Source organism: Brassica napus, chromosome C8 (genome assembly GCF_020379485.1).
Source record: "Brassica napus cultivar Da-Ae chromosome C8, Da-Ae, whole genome shotgun sequence".
In the NCBI taxonomy this organism is placed as follows: domain Eukaryota; kingdom Viridiplantae; phylum Streptophyta; class Magnoliopsida; order Brassicales; family Brassicaceae; genus Brassica; species Brassica napus.
This window is the reverse complement of record NC_063451.1, coordinates 4,286,703-4,306,267: the sequence shown is the minus strand read 5'-3', so window position 1 is coordinate 4,306,267 and position 19,565 is coordinate 4,286,703. Positions and strand designations below refer to the sequence as shown.

At 30.9% G+C, this 19,565-nt stretch overlaps 1 protein-coding gene and 1 long non-coding RNA gene across 5 annotated transcripts; both read right to left on the bottom strand.

Annotated features, from left to right (window-relative positions):
- Positions 1-703: 703 nt before the first annotated feature.
- On the bottom strand, positions 704-2,425 carry LOC106423703. 4 transcript variants are annotated; one of them, XR_001284708.3, is made up of 4 exons: positions 1,914-2,425; positions 1,467-1,527; positions 1,229-1,360; positions 704-1,045 (listed from the first exon to the last, which is right to left on the bottom strand). It is a non-coding gene; the product is annotated as an uncharacterized LOC106423703 (long non-coding RNA). The 4 variants fall into 4 exon arrangements; XR_007327454.1 differs by having other exon boundaries at positions 704-998; positions 1,914-2,424; XR_001284707.3 differs by having other exon boundaries at positions 1,234-1,360; positions 1,914-2,423.
- An 11,002-nt stretch (positions 2,426-13,427) lies between these two features.
- Positions 13,428-15,382, bottom strand: LOC106423709 (putative DNA-binding protein At1g48610). The gene is made up of 4 exons (XM_013864480.3): positions 14,955-15,382; positions 14,309-14,768; positions 14,001-14,069; positions 13,428-13,784 (listed from the first exon to the last, which is right to left on the bottom strand). Exons 2-4 carry the CDS (start codon positions 14,759-14,761, stop codon positions 13,698-13,700), a joined length of 609 nt encoding a protein of 202 aa, XP_013719934.1. The 5' UTR covers positions 14,762-14,768; positions 14,955-15,382; the 3' UTR covers positions 13,428-13,697.
- Between the last annotated feature and the right edge of the window lie 4,183 nt (positions 15,383-19,565).

Here is a 19,565-nt window from a genome sequence, read left to right as displayed (position 1 = left end):
TTATTTATATATACGTTTTATGGTAGTTATTTGTGAGTTTCTAAAAGTCCCATGCAAGTTACATTTAGAATATTGGTATAGTTGCTTTGTTTTAAAAAATAAAATATTGGTATAATTAATGGGATAAATTTTATTTGTATTCTACAAACGTTTCATGTGTACGTTTGTAACTTATCCTCGCACTCGGGTGGCTTAGACCCTATAATGATGTCTTCTAGCTTTTAAATTTCTTTATTGTTTCTCTCTATAGTTGAAGGTTAAAACAGAAGCTAAAGTTGAGGTAAACTGAAGCAATTGTCTCATTTGCTTTCTTGATTTCCATCTAGATTCATTCTTACTGGGTTTTTTTTGTGTTATTGTTTCTTTGGACAAAAAACTCTATAAAAAAAAAACTAAAGCAAAGCAATATCTTCGATCAGATGAAGTTTATAAATTTCTTCATATGTTTATAGTAATAGCTTGCTTATAGATTGTACATATCATTGATGTGGCACCTTCTTGACATTATGTTAGATATAAGATACCAATATATGTTTTGATATTTGGTATACGAATAAAATATTAGGATTTATATACAAATTTTGGTTTAAGTAAACTATTTTAGAGCTGCTGTATAAAGTCTCTTCAATAGATTTATCTAAAGGATTTGTCGTGTAATATGTTTCATATAATGCAGCAAAAATTAAATATAAACATTAAAGTATAACAGAGCATCAGGATGATCTTTTCATTGACTTTAAAACTGCACGAATTTCACATACGCAGTTAAAACAAATGCTGTGAAGATTGGAAAACTCAATCAGAATACATATGGAGAGAATCTCAAGAGGGAAGTTGAAACGGAAACACAGCTAATCGTAGGAGAAGAAGAAGAGCGAGTGAGACCGAAAAAGATTTGGAAGCTGAGGCGTTAAGAGTTAGAAGAACCCTCTGATCTAGGTCCGTGTTCTCACATGAGTAGGTTGGTCAAGATGCCCTCCATACCCTTCACTGGAGACCTGAATATAAGCGGGTGAGTTTCCCCTGAACACGGACTCAAGTAGCCCTTCATACCATCAGTGCAAGTAGTCCCAAGAACATCAGGAAACAGTTCGGGAAAATCTTAAAAGTTGCAAGTGTAAAATCAAACTAACCAGCTGACTTCATATTCATCAACCGTTAGGTTAAAAAAGATAAGAAAGTTATTTTTCATTTGATTTATGAACCTTAGCTCAGGTTCGATGTTCACCTTACCTTCTTCTATCTCCTAGCCACTCAATTGCCGACAATGCTTGTCAAGAGAGAAGATGACTTTGGCAAGAGTGCGATGTTGCTATGAAAAGAATGACTCACATACTGCCGGTTCTACACTTTTTTCATCCTGCATAATGAAAGTAAAACACTTGAAAACAATCATTTAAGAAAACAGAACCTGACCTGAAGATAATCACTAAAACATTGGAGTGGAGGATTGGCACCTTTCTTACCTTTTTTGGCATTTTAATTTCATAAACAGTTGCTGTTAACTCTCCCTGACTGAACAACCAACTGGACCACATGAATGGCAGCAAACAACAAACGTAAGCTCTCACGATCATAAGTTCAAGCAATTTGAGAGAGAAGTCTTAATATATATGAGACTAAATTGTCTCCCAAAGAGTAAAAATAAAATTTCGATATAAAATTCTGAAAACTCTGAGATTGAACGCTGTTTTCAAACCACAAAGATCATGCTCCTCCTAGATGACAGCTTTAGTTTAAAACTAAGATGATCAAACACATGTAAGAAAAGAAACGTAATCGACAAACAGATTCATAATTATATCTTTAATAGGCTCGTTAAAGATTTGGAAACAAAAGTCTATCTGTTATGAGTATAAACGTCTGCGTTAGTTTTAAACTAAGATGATCATGAAGTTTAAGAACAGAATCACCTTAGCAGGAGCATGTCCACACTGTCAGCTCCGCTCGTTTCCCAAAATCAGAGACCTTGACGGTTGAAGAACAGCGGCAAGCCTGCAAATCAGAGAGAACCATTGACGGATTAGCCATTATACTGGAAAATAAAATTCTATAAATATTAAGAATTGTGAGGATGATGCTAAAGGGTTGAAGGCTGGCCTTTTTATAGGTTGAGATCAACAATCTGGAAGAGAGATAAGAAGCATTAAATAATTAATCATCATGATTGTGGGTCGAAGAAGTAAAGATGGTTGTTAACGGCGACGAATCATTGCATCTCGTAACGTTTCGGAGGAAAAAGTTAGCCGAACCGACACGAAGAAAGCTCGAGCAAAAGATTCCTCCCAAATATTCGTCTCCCACAACGTCCTGAAACTCCATTGCTGGCTCGTCTGGGATTGAAGAAGCTGAGATGATGAAGATCAAACCTAGATTTCATAGTCGCCGTTCACGCTATACATTAAAAGCCTACAATCAAAGCCCATCAGAGAAAATTAAATGGTGATTTTCATCCGACTCGGACACGTGTCGGCTCCTCGAGGCTCGACTTTGTAACCTTGATGCTGAGGTGGCTTCACCAGCAGTGAGCAAACTCTTTTTTATAATAATATATAGATATTTAATTTTTATATTTTAAGATATATGTTTAAGGTAGTATTTTTATTTTTTTAATTGTGTATTTACTTATTATTTGTTTGATGTAAAACTATACATTTTTTTGGTTTAATGTAGTATTAACATTATTTCTATTGTATATTACTTTTTAATGTATTATTTCCATTTTTTAAATTGTGTACTTACTTATTAATATTTTTTCATATATTATATTTACATATTTAAATGTATATTTACTTATATTTAATTTTACATTTTAAGATAGATGTTTAATGTAGTATTTCTAATTTTTGAATTGTGTATTTACTTATTATTATTTTTCCGTATATTATATATTTACAAATTCAAATTTACATTGACTTATATTTCGTATATTATATATTTATATATTAAAATGTATATTTACTTAGATTTCGTATATTATATATTTATATATTTAAATAGTAATAATGTGATTTAATGTAGTAAAGTAATAATAGTAATGATGTCATGTAGCTTCTTTTTATATGCTGATGTGGACGCCGTAGAAAGCTTCAAAAGATTTCTTTTATTAGTATAGACTAGATTTTATATTCGCGCTACGCGCGACTCTGTATTAATAATTTAGATTAGTTTTATAATACTTTTAAACTAATTATTTAATTTATTTTTATAGTTTTCTTATCTGAAATATGATTTGTTGATTTTATTATTTATGTATATTTATAACTATACCCTCTTATTAGCTATTTAGTTAATTGTATTTATAAATGTAACAATTATGTATATAAGCATATTCATAATTTTGAAAAATATTAATTTTTATTTAAAATATTATATAAATTGCTTGATGCATGTAAACTGTTAAAATGTTATAATATTTTATTTGAATAACATAAACGATTGAACTATATGCATAATATCTAATTTTGCTTTGTATTCAGAAAAAAACTTTACAATTAATGTGTGATTGTTATACATATGTGATAGTATAAAATTTATAATTAAAATTTAATCACAATAAATATTTTGATGAAATTTAATTAATATTAAATAGCTTTTGTAAGATAATATAAAAAATAAAGTAAATATAACGAATTTAGCTAATGTTATGTAACATTTTATTTATTGAATTAATAATATTGAGAATCTAAAGTATTAGATTTATCTACTACTTGATCTAATTAATTATATGTATTGTAGTTAAGCTTTCATGATCTTATAATGTATTAAAATATTTATAATTTATTTTTTGCTATAATAGATAATATTTGTTTGTTTTGGAGTTTAGGTGAAGATTTTTAAGATCCTTTGCCAAATGCAGACGATAAGATAGCAAAAGTCTTAGATAACGTATTCATTGTAATCTTGAGATTTTTTTTTCTAAATGTTCAAAATTTGTATGTTTTTAGTTTGTTGATTATAATACTTAGTTAGTGTATTTATATTGATAAATTCATATCGATTATTCCTTCTATCATTCTTTTATGTTATCTTTCATGCTAATTTATTGTTGGTCTTCGTTATAAATTTTATTTAAAATGTCAACAAACTTATTTGACATGCTTTCTTAGGCTCTTTATTTTTCATATATCTTATAAACATTTGTTCTCAAAATATTTTCTTTGACATAACTCAACAGAGAGCATCTTAAATTTTATATGTTATGTGAGGTGAATCACACTAATGATTATAAGAATTTATCATGTAGTTTACTTTAAAAACATTAATTTTTAAAAATCTTATAAATCACATCATGTTAGATTTATTTCAGTATAGATTATTTGGTTAGTTTCTATGAAGACTTTGACTCTAACTGACTAAAAAAACATAAGATGTGTTGATTAATATTAAAAAATTAATGGATAATTAAATTTGTTAATTTCTTTTGATTGATTAAAAAAAATTGAAACTCATAAATAAATTGTGGTTTGGGGCTCTCAATTTGTTCTCTTACTTAACATATTTCAGAGAGAGCGAGTGTAAATTTTCAATCTTGTTTTTATATTAAATTATTCTCTAGTATATCCGGTATTTTCTGGTGTGATACATTTTTTGTCTATCGGATTTTGTCTTCGGCTTGTATAATTTACTTTCTATCGTGGATGTTTTTCGTTTTTGTTCGATGTTATTCTTCATTCACTTCAACCACTATATTTCTTTTTCATGAGAATTATGCGATTATTTGATTGGGATATTATTAAAGAAAATACATTTGATATTAGTTTCTAATTTATTTTGAAAGTAATTGTTTTGAAATTTTATTTTGTGTTCTTGCATGTTTGAAATCGTGTATTCTTTATCTTTTATTTTATTTTAGTTTTTTAAAAAAAAATCCAAATATTTTGTATATATATGAGTCGATTCTATTTTAATTAGTTTGTATTATTTGATGTTACATTCTATTTTGTATTGAAATAATCAGTTTTAGAAATTTTAACATTTTATAAATAGTAAACTATAATTATTATTGTTCAGCTTTTGATTGGTTGTTTATAATCTTATATGTATTCTCTTAATGACTTATAGACTCAAATTTTATATAGTAAATAAAATGATGATTTAGCATATTTTGGTGTTTTAAAATAATATGTGGATATTCTCAATGATTTATATCCTCAACTTATATAGAGTATATGTTATTTGTGAATATTTTCAATAGCATATAGCTTAAACTTTGAAAAACATGAGTTACATTTATTTACTTATAATTGTTTAAAACCCTTGTATTTTTTAAATTAATTCTTATTTTGTATTTTATTTTAATGTTAAATTTCTAAAAATAGTATATATATTAAGTGAATTTTTTTGTAATGTTTTAATTTTGTTAACTTACTTTGTTTGATATTGGTTTCTATTTTATTATTAAATGAAAATTGTTTTGAAAATGTTGACCTTTTTGAAAATTAAAATTAAAATAATGATTTGTCATAATAAAATTGGTTGTTTTAAATCATGTGTGGACACATTCAGTACTTATAGCCTCAGTTTTTTTATAACATCACCTAAACTTGTATTTAATATAGATTTATGTTAAATTTCCAAATACTTAGTATATATATGAGTCAATTCTATTTTAATTATTTATTTAGTAGTTTTTTTATATATTGAATTCTATTTTGTATTCAAATAATCAATTGTAAACTAAAATTATGATTTTTGTATTTTGATTGTTTGCTTATAATTCTATGTGTATATTCTCAACAATTATGCAAGTTTTGCCTCTCAATATTATGGCCAGCATGATCTGTGGGTGCAAGAACTGTTTGTTGAGTGAACTGAATTAAGAACTTGCGAGAAGTCACCTTGCAAGTTGTTTTGTTGTTGATGACCAAAAAGTTCTTAATCTTATAGATTACACCAGCTTTTAAATCCTCTTCATAGCACACTATTCGATTAGCTGGTATGAAGGCGTGGATCGTTGTTCCCTGTAAAAATTTGTGTCAAACAAACAATATGTCGTGCTTATTAAATTTTAAATTGAGAATGTCTAAATAAAATTTTTTATACCTTTTTATTAATAAGAAATAACTCGAAGCCCATAAGCAAACTACCCTTGTTGATTACTTGCTTCCCAAAAGTGAACCACTCAAGCAAGAACTTCATTCTTATTAAGACCTTTTCTAAGATCATCGAAAACCAAAGAAGTAGCAGAAGCCGCCATATCTATTTTCTGTTTTCAATATCTCTCTCTTTCTCAAAGTAAAATCTTGAAAACTTTTAGAACTTTAGACAATTATTTATAGTCATCCAATACTTCATATATTAGAAAGTTTCTTATTTTATGTATTAAGTGAATTTCCCTTTTAGATGTTTTAGTTTATTGTTATTCAACTACTTTAACATCAGTTTTCCATTTTTTGGTATTGACGATACTTTGAATTTATTATACTTAAAGGATCTAATTTTGTATTTTTGTTAGTATTTCTATTTTGCTTGTAATTTTCATATATAAAGGTATATAGTATTTAAGGATATGTTTGACTTTTTCAATTTTGATTTTTAAATCTAATAATTTTATATCGACATTAAATATTAAAACTTCTATTTTATGTTAATATACATAAATTCGGAAAGCTGACAAAAAAAAGCTAACAAAAAATACATAAATTTGGAAATCATGACATTTTTAAAATATATAAAGGTAATATAGTATTTAAGGATATGTTTTGACTTTTAAATTTTTGATTTTTAAATCTAATAATTATATATCGACATTAAATATTAAAACTTCTATTTTATGTTAATATACATAAATTTGAAAAGCTGACAAAAAAAAAATTTTAGAAATCGTGACATTTTTAAACTAATAATTCTTTTTTTTTTAACTCTGAAAACATAAGAAGTAGCATAGTAGCAGAAACAATAATCAATAATCAAAATGAAACAAAAATATAAACAGAGACAAAAACTCATCCATGTCGACACCTCCAAAAAAACCATACTCATACGCTCTTCTTCATTCCACATCTGATAACCTCACAGTCTTTCCTCCATAAGCCATGCTCCTTCACTCAAACTCGGAAAAAACACAATTACACACTCCACACCAGCCCTCACCTCCTTGCCCTGTCTTCATCAAGACACCTTCTCAACCATTCCGGCTCTCCTTGTGCCACATAAGACTGTAGACGTTGCTCCTTTGTCACACTTCTCGCAATCAAGAAAGCACATTTATTCGCCTCTCTGGAAATAGATTGCAGCTCCCACTCACCTAACCTCAGTAACACATCAAGAATCTCCGCACCGTAACCCCTAAAAGCAGAAACAATAACCACTCAACTAATAATTCTCTTTTATTAGCCTACTTTATTAGATAATATAAAATTTTTTAATAAACTATTTTTTCGGAAACTTTAACATTTTTTTTATACTTAAAGGACATGATTTGTATTTTTTTAATATTTCTATTTTGCTTACAATTTTCATATATAAAGGAAATATAATATTTAAGGATTTTTTGACTTTTTAAATTTTGATTTTTAAATCTAATAATTATATATCGACATTAAATATTAAAACTTCTATTTTATGTTAATGTACCTAAATTTGGAAAGCTGAAAAAAAAAACTGAAAAAATACATAAATTTGGAAATTATGATATTTCTAAAACTAATAATTATCTTTTATTAGCCTACTTTATTAGATAATATAATTTTTTAACAATTTTTTGGAATCATTAACATATTTAAAAAAATTGATGTGTCATAATACGATTGGTGGTTTTAAATCCTACGTGGACGTTCTAAACGGTTTATAGCCTCAAATTTTATATACTATAGATTTACCATTTTTTTTATTTAATTTAACTATGACATGCTTTCGTTGCATTAAAACCAGTATAGTGTAAATAACTCATGCACCTACTTTGTAATTCGAAATGAATATTTTCATTGCTAACTAGAAATGAATATTTTTTTTGGTATCTTACGTTAAACAACGAAATATCTCAACGAACTATTTACCTACGGTTATAATTTTAATTTAATTTAACTGCAATATGTTTTGTTGCAAAAAGTCGGTACACCGCAAAGAACACATGCTCAAATATTCTGTAATCCGTTGTAAATTTTATTGTACTTTCGTTGTTACGTTTAACAACAACTTAACAACGTAATTTTCACTTGTGTCCAGTGGCGGAACTAGCTCACAAGAAGGGGGGTCACATGACCCATATGATTTTTTAAAAATAATAAAATTTACGTCTATACTATTAAAGCAGGATCCTATTGTCCTTTTTACCTTAGTCTGCCTTTTCTTTACTAACATTGCATGTTTCATTAAGGGCAATCAAGTAATATTAATAACGCATCTATATTGGGCCATTTTTTTTTGGATTCAGCCCACTGTCCACATCAGATCTCTCTTGGGCCATTTGGGCCGATTAAGAAATCAGATCCAATTCTTACATTTTTTTTTCTTTGGGCCATTTAGTTCAAGTTCAAAAAAAAAATTTCAACCATTCTTAATTTTTTTTATTTTCTTAATATAATTTAAGCATTCATAAAAAAATTTGATTTTTTCATTGAAAAGTATAAATTTTTATTAAAAGTATATAATTATTTTTATTAAAAATATTAACAACATAATAAAATTAATTTATCAGAGTTATACTAACTTAATTCATTGAAAAAATAAAGTTTAAGTTTTTAAACATAAATAGTCATTTAAAATGAAACACAATAAAGAAAGATAAAAAATTTAAGTCTTTTATAAAATAAAACACAAATATATGAAATATGACATTTACTAAATATTTGTCAATTGAAAAAAAAAAGAAAATAAATCCGCGTTTTGAAAGCGCGGATCAAAATCTAGTCTAATCTATTAAAATAGAAGTACAATTTGGAAATAACCCTCAATTCATCTTTATAATTACAAATGAATGCCATTGAATTAATTAGTTTAATAAAGTATTTTGCTTTTGAAAGTAACCGAGTGGAACCAAACAATCAATGTGATTATTGTTCTAGAGAATATTCCTTAATTCATTTCAATCACACTAACAATAAAGATATCAATCTTTTGATTCCTAAAAGTTTTCTTTAACTAACCAGAAATTATACTAGCCTTAATAATTATTACAAAATGAGTTTTGAAAATCGAGCAATGCTTTTCATTTACCACTTTACATAATATACGCAATATATGTTATAGATTGTAAATAAAATTTTTAATTATTTTTCATATAAACAATAATCAAATAAAAGTACCTACCAACATTACTAATAAAGTTACACAACTTACAAAACTAAGTTATAATTTCTTAAAGTAATTGTATAAACAAACTGAAAAATTATATAAATCGAAAAACGTATCCGCACGGGTGTGCGGGTCAAACTCTAGTGTATTTTCTTTCTAAAGTCAGATGAAATATCAAGAAATTAACTAATTGACCCCCATAAAATGTAGTTGTTGTTAAATTGACCCTTGCAGAAAAAAATTCTGCCTCCGCCACTGCTTGTGTCACTTGTGATTTCGTCGTTTCCACTTTGTTATGAGTCATCATTTGACATCAAATTATTTCGATGACTGTTGTGTGAGATACAGAAAATGTATATGTGGATATTGTGGGGTAGTTCGAACAAAGTTAGATACCTTGGAACAGTTGTAGAGATGAGTGAACTCAAACTAAACTATGTGCACGCCAAGCCGAGCCAATACGAGTTTGGGCTTAGGTTCGGTTTTGAGTGTGGGTTTGAGTAATAGGTATCGGCCATTAATATGTCTCTCTGCTTTCAGTTTTGTTTTCATATCTAATCAATGCTGAATCTGATTTTGTCAAAGTAGTGATTTTGTCAAAGTAGTAATGTGTCTTAATCAATTCAGAAATTGATGATGTTAATTTAGAAAATACACTCCATAATATGTTTAGACTATAAATTAATCTATTCTCTCATTCTAAATATACAAAGAAGAAAAATCAATATCTACATTTCCTTTTTGGTTTTTTCTTTGGTAAAAATATAAAAACACTATTATCAATTTTTTTTTATTTTTGACAGAATTACAAAAAAAAACAAAGAGCAGAGAAACAAAATAAAAACTTAAACACACATACTCTATCTAGCCAAAACAATGACATATACTAGAAACCAAAACCGCTATCCAGAGGCTCATCTAAATCAGCACAAACCGGTTACCGGAAAAGGAAGAGCCAAGTTAAATCGAGAATCAGAACCCAGTAATTTTGGCCTCCTCGATGATCTGCTCTTAAAGATATTGTCTCTGTCGAGAACAGCTCGCCGAAGACTTTATAAGCAACAGCACACACGAATAAACAGCAGCGGTACGGCGAAGCACACCTGCATCAACCAGATCGAGCATTTATTTGGCCTGGAGTCAACATGTACATGTCGCCGAACCAAGCAAAACTGGCCGCAGCCTCCGTACTCCCTGACCCGAACCCAAACATGCACACAATTGTACGCACACCACCACAAGAAGCTCAAGTGAACCCAGTGATGTTGGGATGTGAGCGATGACCAAGCGCCGAAACGCAGCAGTCATAGACACAAGGACCGCTGCATCGCTTGTAGACACCGATAACCGACGAGTTGATACTGTTGCTGCTAGAAACCGTCTCTTACATAAGAAAGGACTGTAAGAAGAACCACTGGAAACTCCATAATGAAGATCGTCGCCTGTGAGCCGATCTGAGCTCGAGCACCAATGCTCATGCGTACTCAAAGCACATGACTCGCCACCATGGTAAAGAGAGACCCATCGGTACACACACCGGCTAAGGAGAGGAGAACCCAGCGCGATACCGACGAGAGCTGAGAACACCATCCCGAGCCGAAAGAGCCCCTAGACCTAAGGCAGCGAACCACCGAGGACCAGGCAGAGACCAACCGTCCCTCCTCCTGACGAACGGAGAGAGCCTGACAAGATCTGAGAGTGAAAGTGATCTCAATCCTTAATCCAAACCGCCGACTGCAACTACCCTCCACCACTCCACCTCCTCGCCAAAGCCCCAGAGAAAACTGAGAAACCGCTGGAGCCACATCTCCTCTGCAGCTGAACACTCCCCGGAGCCAAACCATAGCCCATGACCTTGCACATATCGAAGGGGAACATGACAGATGGAGCAGCAGCAAAACGAGAAAGCTAAACCCAAGACGGGGGAGCCTCCGGCATCGGCACTTGCCCACACGCGTTGCCGGACGCCGAAGAAAACTCAAAACGCATATTGTTTCTTTGGCCTAGAGAGAGAAAGTTAATAAAGAGAGATGGTTTTTTTAACTAACAGATGTTATCCTGTTTTTATTTTTGTTGTCCTGAGAGTACGACATAAGAAAAGATTCATTAGCTTCTATTTTGACTGATGCAAATTAGACGATGTGCGGTTGTATCCTGGATTTCTTGATTGCATCAAATGTCACATTATGGACAATAAAATAATTAAAAAGAGTGTCTCGCTTCTACACAAACACTTCTTTATTCATCGTATTTTTATTTCAATTGTTGTTTTTAAATTTTTTGTTTTATATCAATATATTTTTGATTATTCAGTTTTGGCATATTGTTGAAATCGTGGTTTTCCAAGGACTTCCAGTGTTTCTTGGATAATGTTCATTAGAAGTACAATGGGATCTTGCATGTCGTTGGGCAAGGATATGTGAGCACAGGTGGATTTGGTAAATTCCTGTTCTAAGTTATAGTCTTATACTTAACAGAGACCACCAAAGAATTTGTGGCGAAGATGGAATTTGTGACAAGAAGTCCTAGATATTTGGTTGTAGTATCGGTGGAGACGACTTCTACGTGGCTGAGAATTTCAGTGTCCATGTTATTGGTATCAACAGTCGACAACATGATCTCTTTCACCTTGGAGCATCATGCTATTGGACTCAAATTTTTCCGTCAAGTTTGAAGTCGCGGATTGCACCATAAAAACATATCCGGATAACTGTTTCGACGTCATTTGGAACCTTGAAGAATCGAACTTAGGTGTTGGATTGGGGACTGTCTTCATAAGATTCAACACTAAAGAATTTGTTTAACTGTGACCAAAAAAAATTTATTAGATAATTATTTGGAACAGCAGGCTCTATATTTAGATAAGCATGAGCAAAATATCTGGATCCAAATTTTTGAACCGAACTGATCGAGTTTTAACTTATCGAACCATAACCAAAAATTACAAATTTCCAAAAATATAAGAAATATCAATACATATCTTAAAAATATTAGTTATATTAAAATTATGATAATTCAGATACTTAATATTACATTTATAAGTTTAAATATATTAATTATGGTTTGGTCAAATACTTTTAATTATTTTTATATTTTTGGTTACTTTCGGATAATTTCGAATATGTTTGGAATACAAAAACATGATCCAAACTAGAACAAAAAATGTTTGATAATCCAAACATGATCCTAACCGGGTCTCGTGGTCTGGTGGTAAAAGAACCTCGGCTGAAGTGTCCGCCATCACGAGTTCGAGCCCCGACCACAGCGGATTAAACATGGTTTCTGTTTGGCCTCCAAGACCTTCCTCGCCGGTTCCGGTTGGATGCGGTGGGATAGTCGGACTAAGGTCCGGATACCTGGATTATCAAAAAAAAAAAAAAAAAAAAAAAAAAAAAAACTAGAACAAAAAAAAGTTATTTCATTTTCTAGACTTGTTTAATTTGTCTTAGAATTGTATTTGAGCAACTAACAATTTCGAATAAGCTCGGTTATTTTTGGATATATTCGCATTTTTAAAAGTCGATTCAAATTGGATCTATTTTCGGTTCTCTTAGATGTAATTAACCCGAACCTAAATTGTACCAAACGGAATCCAGCTAAAAATTCCAAATTATCCTATTTGTGCCCATTTCCCTAGAAATGAAATACTTGACTTGGATTTGATATATTAATGTCGATGCCTAGTTTAGATCATGAGTTTGAAGTCGCGGATTGCACCACAAAAACACATTCGGATAACTCTTTTTATGTCATTAGCAGTTGTGAAGAATCGAACTTTGGTGTTGGATTTGGGACTCTCTTCATAATATTCAACACTGTACAAAATACATTTTTAAAAACTAGGTGACCACAAATAATTTATTAGATATCTAATTTTCAACTGGATTCGAACTGGATATAATTTTCGGTTCTTGGGGATGTAACTAACCAAAACCTGAATGGTATTAAACCGAATCCGACCCAACCCGAAATTTAATTTATCCGCTCGGTACTAATTTCCCTAGATATGAAATGCTCAACTTTAATTCGATACCCTAATGTTCATGCCTAGTTTAATTAGATCATGAGAATGCAAAACAATCTATAGCTTTAGCTACGTTTCATATGATTGTTGATTGATTATGAGCCAAAAGAACTATTCTCGAATCAAGACTACAATCAGCAACATCGATACACTAATAATATTATCCTTGACGACAAAGAAATTCAATTAATAACAAGAGTTTTAACGCAAAAGTGTGACTTTCTCCCATGTCACAGCTACACAAGATATTGTCATAAAAGCTTACGAACCAGTAGCACCTGCCACTAATCCCTACGAACGTACAAACAAAACCTAAATGAAAATCAAACAATCAAATTTTAAATTCTCCAGTGGATGTTTTCCCAATTTTCCCTTAAAAACCAGCATAAAGATTATTCTTCATCATCAGTTTTTTAGATAAGTCAAATCACAGCTTCTACATTCCTGCAACTAGCTCTTGGACCTCCTTGATTGCTGAAACTGCGATCTTCAACTTCTCTGCAGCTTGCTTCACTTTCTTTTGCTGCAACAAATATTTTCATCAGAAAATTATAGTGAGATTGACTATCTGCATCTTTCTCTTGTACAAATCCCCTAATCAACTAATGAAAACCCAAACCCCATCTTTGCAACTAATCATTCAATTAAGCGAAACAACATACTCTACATGATCCCACACAACATAATGTCTAAACCAAATTGATGTAAACCAATATCATACAAGTGAGTGTTGACTTACTAAGAGTGCAGCTTTCTTCTTGAGCTCTTTCGGGTCTCCAGCTCCCTGTCCGGTACTACCTTCTGTTGCCTTCATGCGAGCAAAACAGTTATATTCACATAGTATAGACAGCAATAATTATGTGTTACATGAACTAGATACTTGTAGATACTGAATCATATGAGACAATAATTTATCAAATAGACCAACCAATTAAATTTCCACATTATTTCAAAAAAAATCAGATACGACACACTGACCAAACATGCATCTTTTTAAAAGTTATTACACACACAATTATAAACATATTAGTAAGAGAAGGAAGTTACCTTCTTCGGCCTTCCCACACTCCTTTTAGCAACTTGTTCACTTTTAGGTTTCCTTCCACGTTTCTTAGCTGGAGCCGCCACGTCATCTTTCTTTGGCCTCCCACGCTTTCTAGATCCATCAACCAGAGTCTCCGCCGCAGACAGAGTGTTTGACCTCTTTGGCCTACCACGGCCGCTCTTCACAACCGTCGTCGGAACAGCTGCCGCTTGAGCTCTGTTTCTTCTCGGGCGACCCCTAGGTTTTCTAGCTGGAACGGCACCGTTTAGCTGGGAGTCGGAGGATTTGAGTTTTGGCGGCCGACCACGGCCGCGTTTCTGAGAGCCAGTCGCGGCTGAGACGCCGGTGAGGTCAGAAGGAAGTTTGGTGTCAGACGCATCTCCGAGTGTATCGGATCTTGGAGGTTCGAGACCAGTTCCGTGAGTCGAGGGAGAAGTTTCAGATGTTTTCGCCATGAGAAACCTTAGATCCAATTCATGAAAACGGCGGTTAACGGAATCGAAACACAAGATAACGGACTTCGACGGAGACTATAAACTAATAAACAATGCAAACTTGAAGAGATTTCGAAATGCTGCAAACCAAGAACCTTGAGATAAAGAGATTCATTTTCAGAGAGCTAGCTAGGGTTCGCAATGCACGTCGTACCTTGTGAGTTCAGCTTAGGATGAGAGGTTTCACGAAAGAGAGCACTGAACGAAGAAACTTGGGGGAGAAGAAAGATGAGAGAGATGGTCTCACGGTTAGAAGAGAGTCACCATGGCTGGAGCTTGGAGAGAGCAAAACGACAGACCGAGAGGTTCAGAATCAGCTGTGCTAACCGATAGGGGTCCACCTCGAGACGCTCTTTTATGATATCGACAAATCTTGTTCTCTTTCAATAACAATCTGATTAATTTTCAGATTTCGAAGGAAAAACAAGTTTTGGTCACACAAATTCTTACAAAAAGAAAATCTTACAAATTAGTCACCAAAATGGTAAAGATCTTTTAATTTACCTATCTAATTTTCGGTTTTGTGATATTTTAAAATGCTTTATTGACAAAAATGCTTATGATGCTATGCTAATACTATGTACTATAAATACATAGTTTTGCGTATTCTTTTTAACTTTTTCTAGAAAGTAATAAAACAAAAATTGAAAATTGATCCAACTTTTTTTTCAAATTCAAATTGTTTTGGAGGAAACAAATGGTTGTTAATGGTTATAAAGTGGGTGAAGAAATACCGGTCTACCTCCTACCTAATTTTTGCAATAGATTAATAAATAAATATTGTTAGATATAAATTGAAGATTGAATTTATGAAAGAAAAAAACAAATTATAATTCACTTATCTAACAGAAAAAGTTAACCATAATATTCAATATTTTTTTTATCTTGTTTACGAAAATACTCCTTAAAACAATTGATGCAATTATTTCTATTTTTTTTTCTTCTTCTTCTTTCTTTCATTGTCTGCTTCTTGTTCACACCAATGAACACATAAACTTTCGATCTCTATGATTTAGTCACCTCTGCATGTACAATCGGTATCACCATCACCAACCGAATCGTCATCATATTCGTTTCTGCCATCGTCTTCTTCATCTTTTCCTCACCATTTCCACCGCATCTTCTTATCTTCTACCTATTGTACCCAATAACAATATTTACATGCACCTTTTCCTCGATCATATATGTATCTCTGTCATCATCGTGAGTTAAAAAAAGTTTGATCTGAGAAGATACAAATTTATTTATTGTGTTCTATTATATTATATACATATAAAATAAAAATGTAACTCAATATGTATTATGTTTGTTTCTTTTAATGTTCCATTTCTATTATGTAAAATATGTTCTATTACTATACCATTTTATCATGTTCTATTTTATTTTGAGGATTTCTCAAAAGTATTCTATTTTGTTTTGAAATATAATTTGTAATTTTCTTATGTTCCAAACATTGTTTCATGTTTTTAAATATAAGTAGTTTTTACTTAGGCTGGCTTTGGACTAAAACCCATAAAGCTAAAATATTAGGAGCAACAAATAATGGATATTTTAAGAGTACCAAATTTGATGAAATTCTCTTTAGTCTAGTGGTCTTAAACTTCGCGTGCTATCCTTTAGGTAAAAAGTTCGAGATCTACGTATCATTTTTTTTTCTTTTCCTAAACTTTTATTTTCTGATAAATAACATCTACTAAGCACTTATTCATTCCCGAATACTGAAAATTTGGTTATACATTTCAACATCCCTAACTTTTTTATCAAGCATATTATATAAAATAATATATTATTAGATAGATAATTTACTGAAACAAGACCTAATTATTTCTTTTGTTTTCTTAAAAGATGATTTATTTTCTCCATCTTTATTTTAATTTTTTCGGTTTTGCTAAAACAGAAGTGGGACTAGAACTAAAAGATATTATAACAATTAATTTGAACTGCCAGTTGTTCATGTTCCATTGTTTCATTGTGGTTGATCTTTGTCCAAGTAGCTCTATGGGAGTTTCATGTACGTCTTTTCTGTATTTTCTTGTGCATTTTTGTAATATTTTTAGAAAATCCTGAAATTCAGAAATTTATAACTATCATAGAGATTTAATATTCTATGAAAATCTATGAAAACAATAAAAGTTGTGAAGGATGATGTTATCGTATTATATGTTTTTCTCTATCTATATACTATATATTTTGTTCATTTTTCTTTGTATTTGTATAAATTTCCATTAAAATTAGTATTAGAAATTAATCAAGTTAACTTTAAATAGAAAGATAAAAAACAAATAAGATGATTTGAAAATTATATTTCGATGTTTTGTTATCCTTTAACTTAAATTTTAGTAATATTTGGTATTATTTTGATTATATATTTAAAATATAGTAAATTTTAATTGTTGTTAAAGGGTAGCATTTTTGTTGTCACCTTTAGGTGCCGAACAAGTCCAGGACAGGCACTGAGTTTTTACCAAAAGAAATTTGAAAATTTGTACTATCAAATCTTAATCTTATTTTCTTTTATTTTTCACCTTTAAAAAATCTATTTTACAAACATTTGTAGTATAGTACTCATACAACATTCTAATATAATAATGTTTTTATAGCCATATTTTTTATAACCGTCATCATAGCTATCTTCATTTTTACCGTTTACTTGCTACACACAAGAATATAATTGGATAAAAGAAGCGCTACGTGTTACTTACTGAATAATGTTAAAATCATAGTAATATTCTTAATAGAGAAATTTCTTAAAATACTTTAAGTTGACTAGGAATTTTCAAAAATACACTCAATGAAATATATCATAACATTTAAGTTTAGAGTTTAGTAATTATGGTTTAGGGTCTACTATTTAGAGGATGGAGTTGTGTTTATAAACTTTTATAAATGTTTTATAAAATATTCTTAAATATATAAATAATATGAGAGTTAATTTTATTTTTATCACTAATTTAAAGTATTTATAAAAATGGTTATATTTTAAGAGTAAATTTGAAAAAATAGTATCAAACTTGCGGTAATATTAAAATTTCTTCAAAATATTATTTCTGAAATTGGTTAATTAGAAAATTAACCCTTATTTTAACCTGAGATTAAATCACTTAACTGACATAAAACGTTAAATCTTATGGCTAAGATATTAACAAGGTTCAAGAATTCGTTAGGCGCAAGTCGATAAACCTAGACCTAGCGTCTAACAAGAAAATTGGAGATTAAATGGGATTAATTAAGGACTAGTTATTGGATTATTTGATATTTTTAAATATAATATTATTTGATATTTTTTAATATAATATTATTTGATATTTAATTAAATTTTATAAATATAATATTATTGTATGACTTTTCATTTTTAGATTTATAGACTAAAACTAGTTACTTTGTACAGTTTTTATTGTTATAATATATTTTATTAGATTTTATGAATTAATTTTAGTGAAAAGTCTATAATATGATAAATTAAATTGTAAAATGTTTGAAAAATTGGATTGAAGAGGAAACTAATCGGATGACTACCGCCTAGCGGATACACGGGAAAGTAACGGGTATAGGCGGAGAGTTTAGCCAAGGATATTCCCAACATATGTTCAAAATACAAAAAGATATTTACCAACATGACGTAAGAGACCCAAGCAACCATCATAGAAGTGCTCATAAAAATTACATAGCGTATCTCGGAAACATTAACTCCTAAAAGCCTAAAGAGAACAGTCTAAGAAACAAGTGGGTACAAAGCAAAGCCTACACAGATATGGACGATGGAGAGAGACATGGTAAATGAAAAGTGGCAACATCCTAAACACTTTACAGACATTAACCCTAGAAAAAAATCAATCTCAATACACTAGTACAGAAGAGAAGCCATTTGAATCGATAGAAAAAATTGGAGTGATCATCATGTCTTCTCTTCTTCTCTAATAACGACAAAAACCCCCAAACCCTGATAACTTCATCTGTGTATCCACTGAACAACGTATCTCCATCTGCACTCCACTTGCAGTATATCACCTGCATTTTGCATTCCACATTAGGAACATATATTTTGCATTCCAAATTAGGAACATATAAGCCATAATAAAATCTCAAATCAGACATGAGAAAATTGAGAAACGAGCTATCATGAACAAGACATGTTTCTGAATCTAAGGTACACTACTCTTCCTTACAAGAATGATTAACAGATATCTAATATTAATTGAATCAATATACAATTCTTGTCAACTACAAATGGCAAAACTTGGAATCAATCATTAAGTTAGTTTAAAATCCTATACCTTAGTCTCGTTTCGGGTTCCAGCAGATGAATCAGACTTCTCAGCCTCAGCCTTAAGATCACCCTTCTAATCCTCAACAACACTCTTGCTCTCAAGATCCCATATTCTAATGCTATTCTCCATCGCAGCTCACAACCAGTATCTATTGGGACTAACGGATAGAGAGTGGATAATCGAGCCTGCCTCAAGAGAGTAAAGCTTCTTCCCTTCAGCAAAATCCCAAAGCAAGATCGCACCATCTTTCGCACCACTAGAACACAAAGAACCATCAGGCGAAAGAGCGAAACAGCCAGTGTTCAAGTAACCAGAGTGCTCAGCAATAGTGTTACATACCTAATAGCTTAATGGTGTGATCCCAAGAAGCAGACACAATGGTCGGAACAAGCGTGTTAGGACTAAACCTAACACAACTAACCCATTGCTTGTGTCCCTCACCTTGGTCAGAGATCGTATACTTGCACTCTCCAAGCGTGTTCCACAGCTTGATCGTA

What these genes read in the sequence shown, in the direction of transcription:
- LOC106423709 (XM_013864480.3), bottom strand. Translation starts at nt 14,761, where the DNA reads ATGGCGAAAACATCTGAAACTTCTCCCTCGACTCACGGAACTGGTCTC. An exon ending in GTGTGGGAAGGCCGAAGAAG is followed by an intron (nt 14,070 to 14,308) that starts GTAACTTCCTTC and finishes GCTCGCATGAAG; the next exon opens with GCAACAGAAGGTAGTACCGG. An exon ending in AGAAGAAAGCTGCACTCTTA is followed by an intron (nt 13,785 to 14,000) that starts GTAAGTCAACAC and finishes TATTTGTTGCAG; the next exon opens with CAAAAGAAAGTGAAGCAAGC.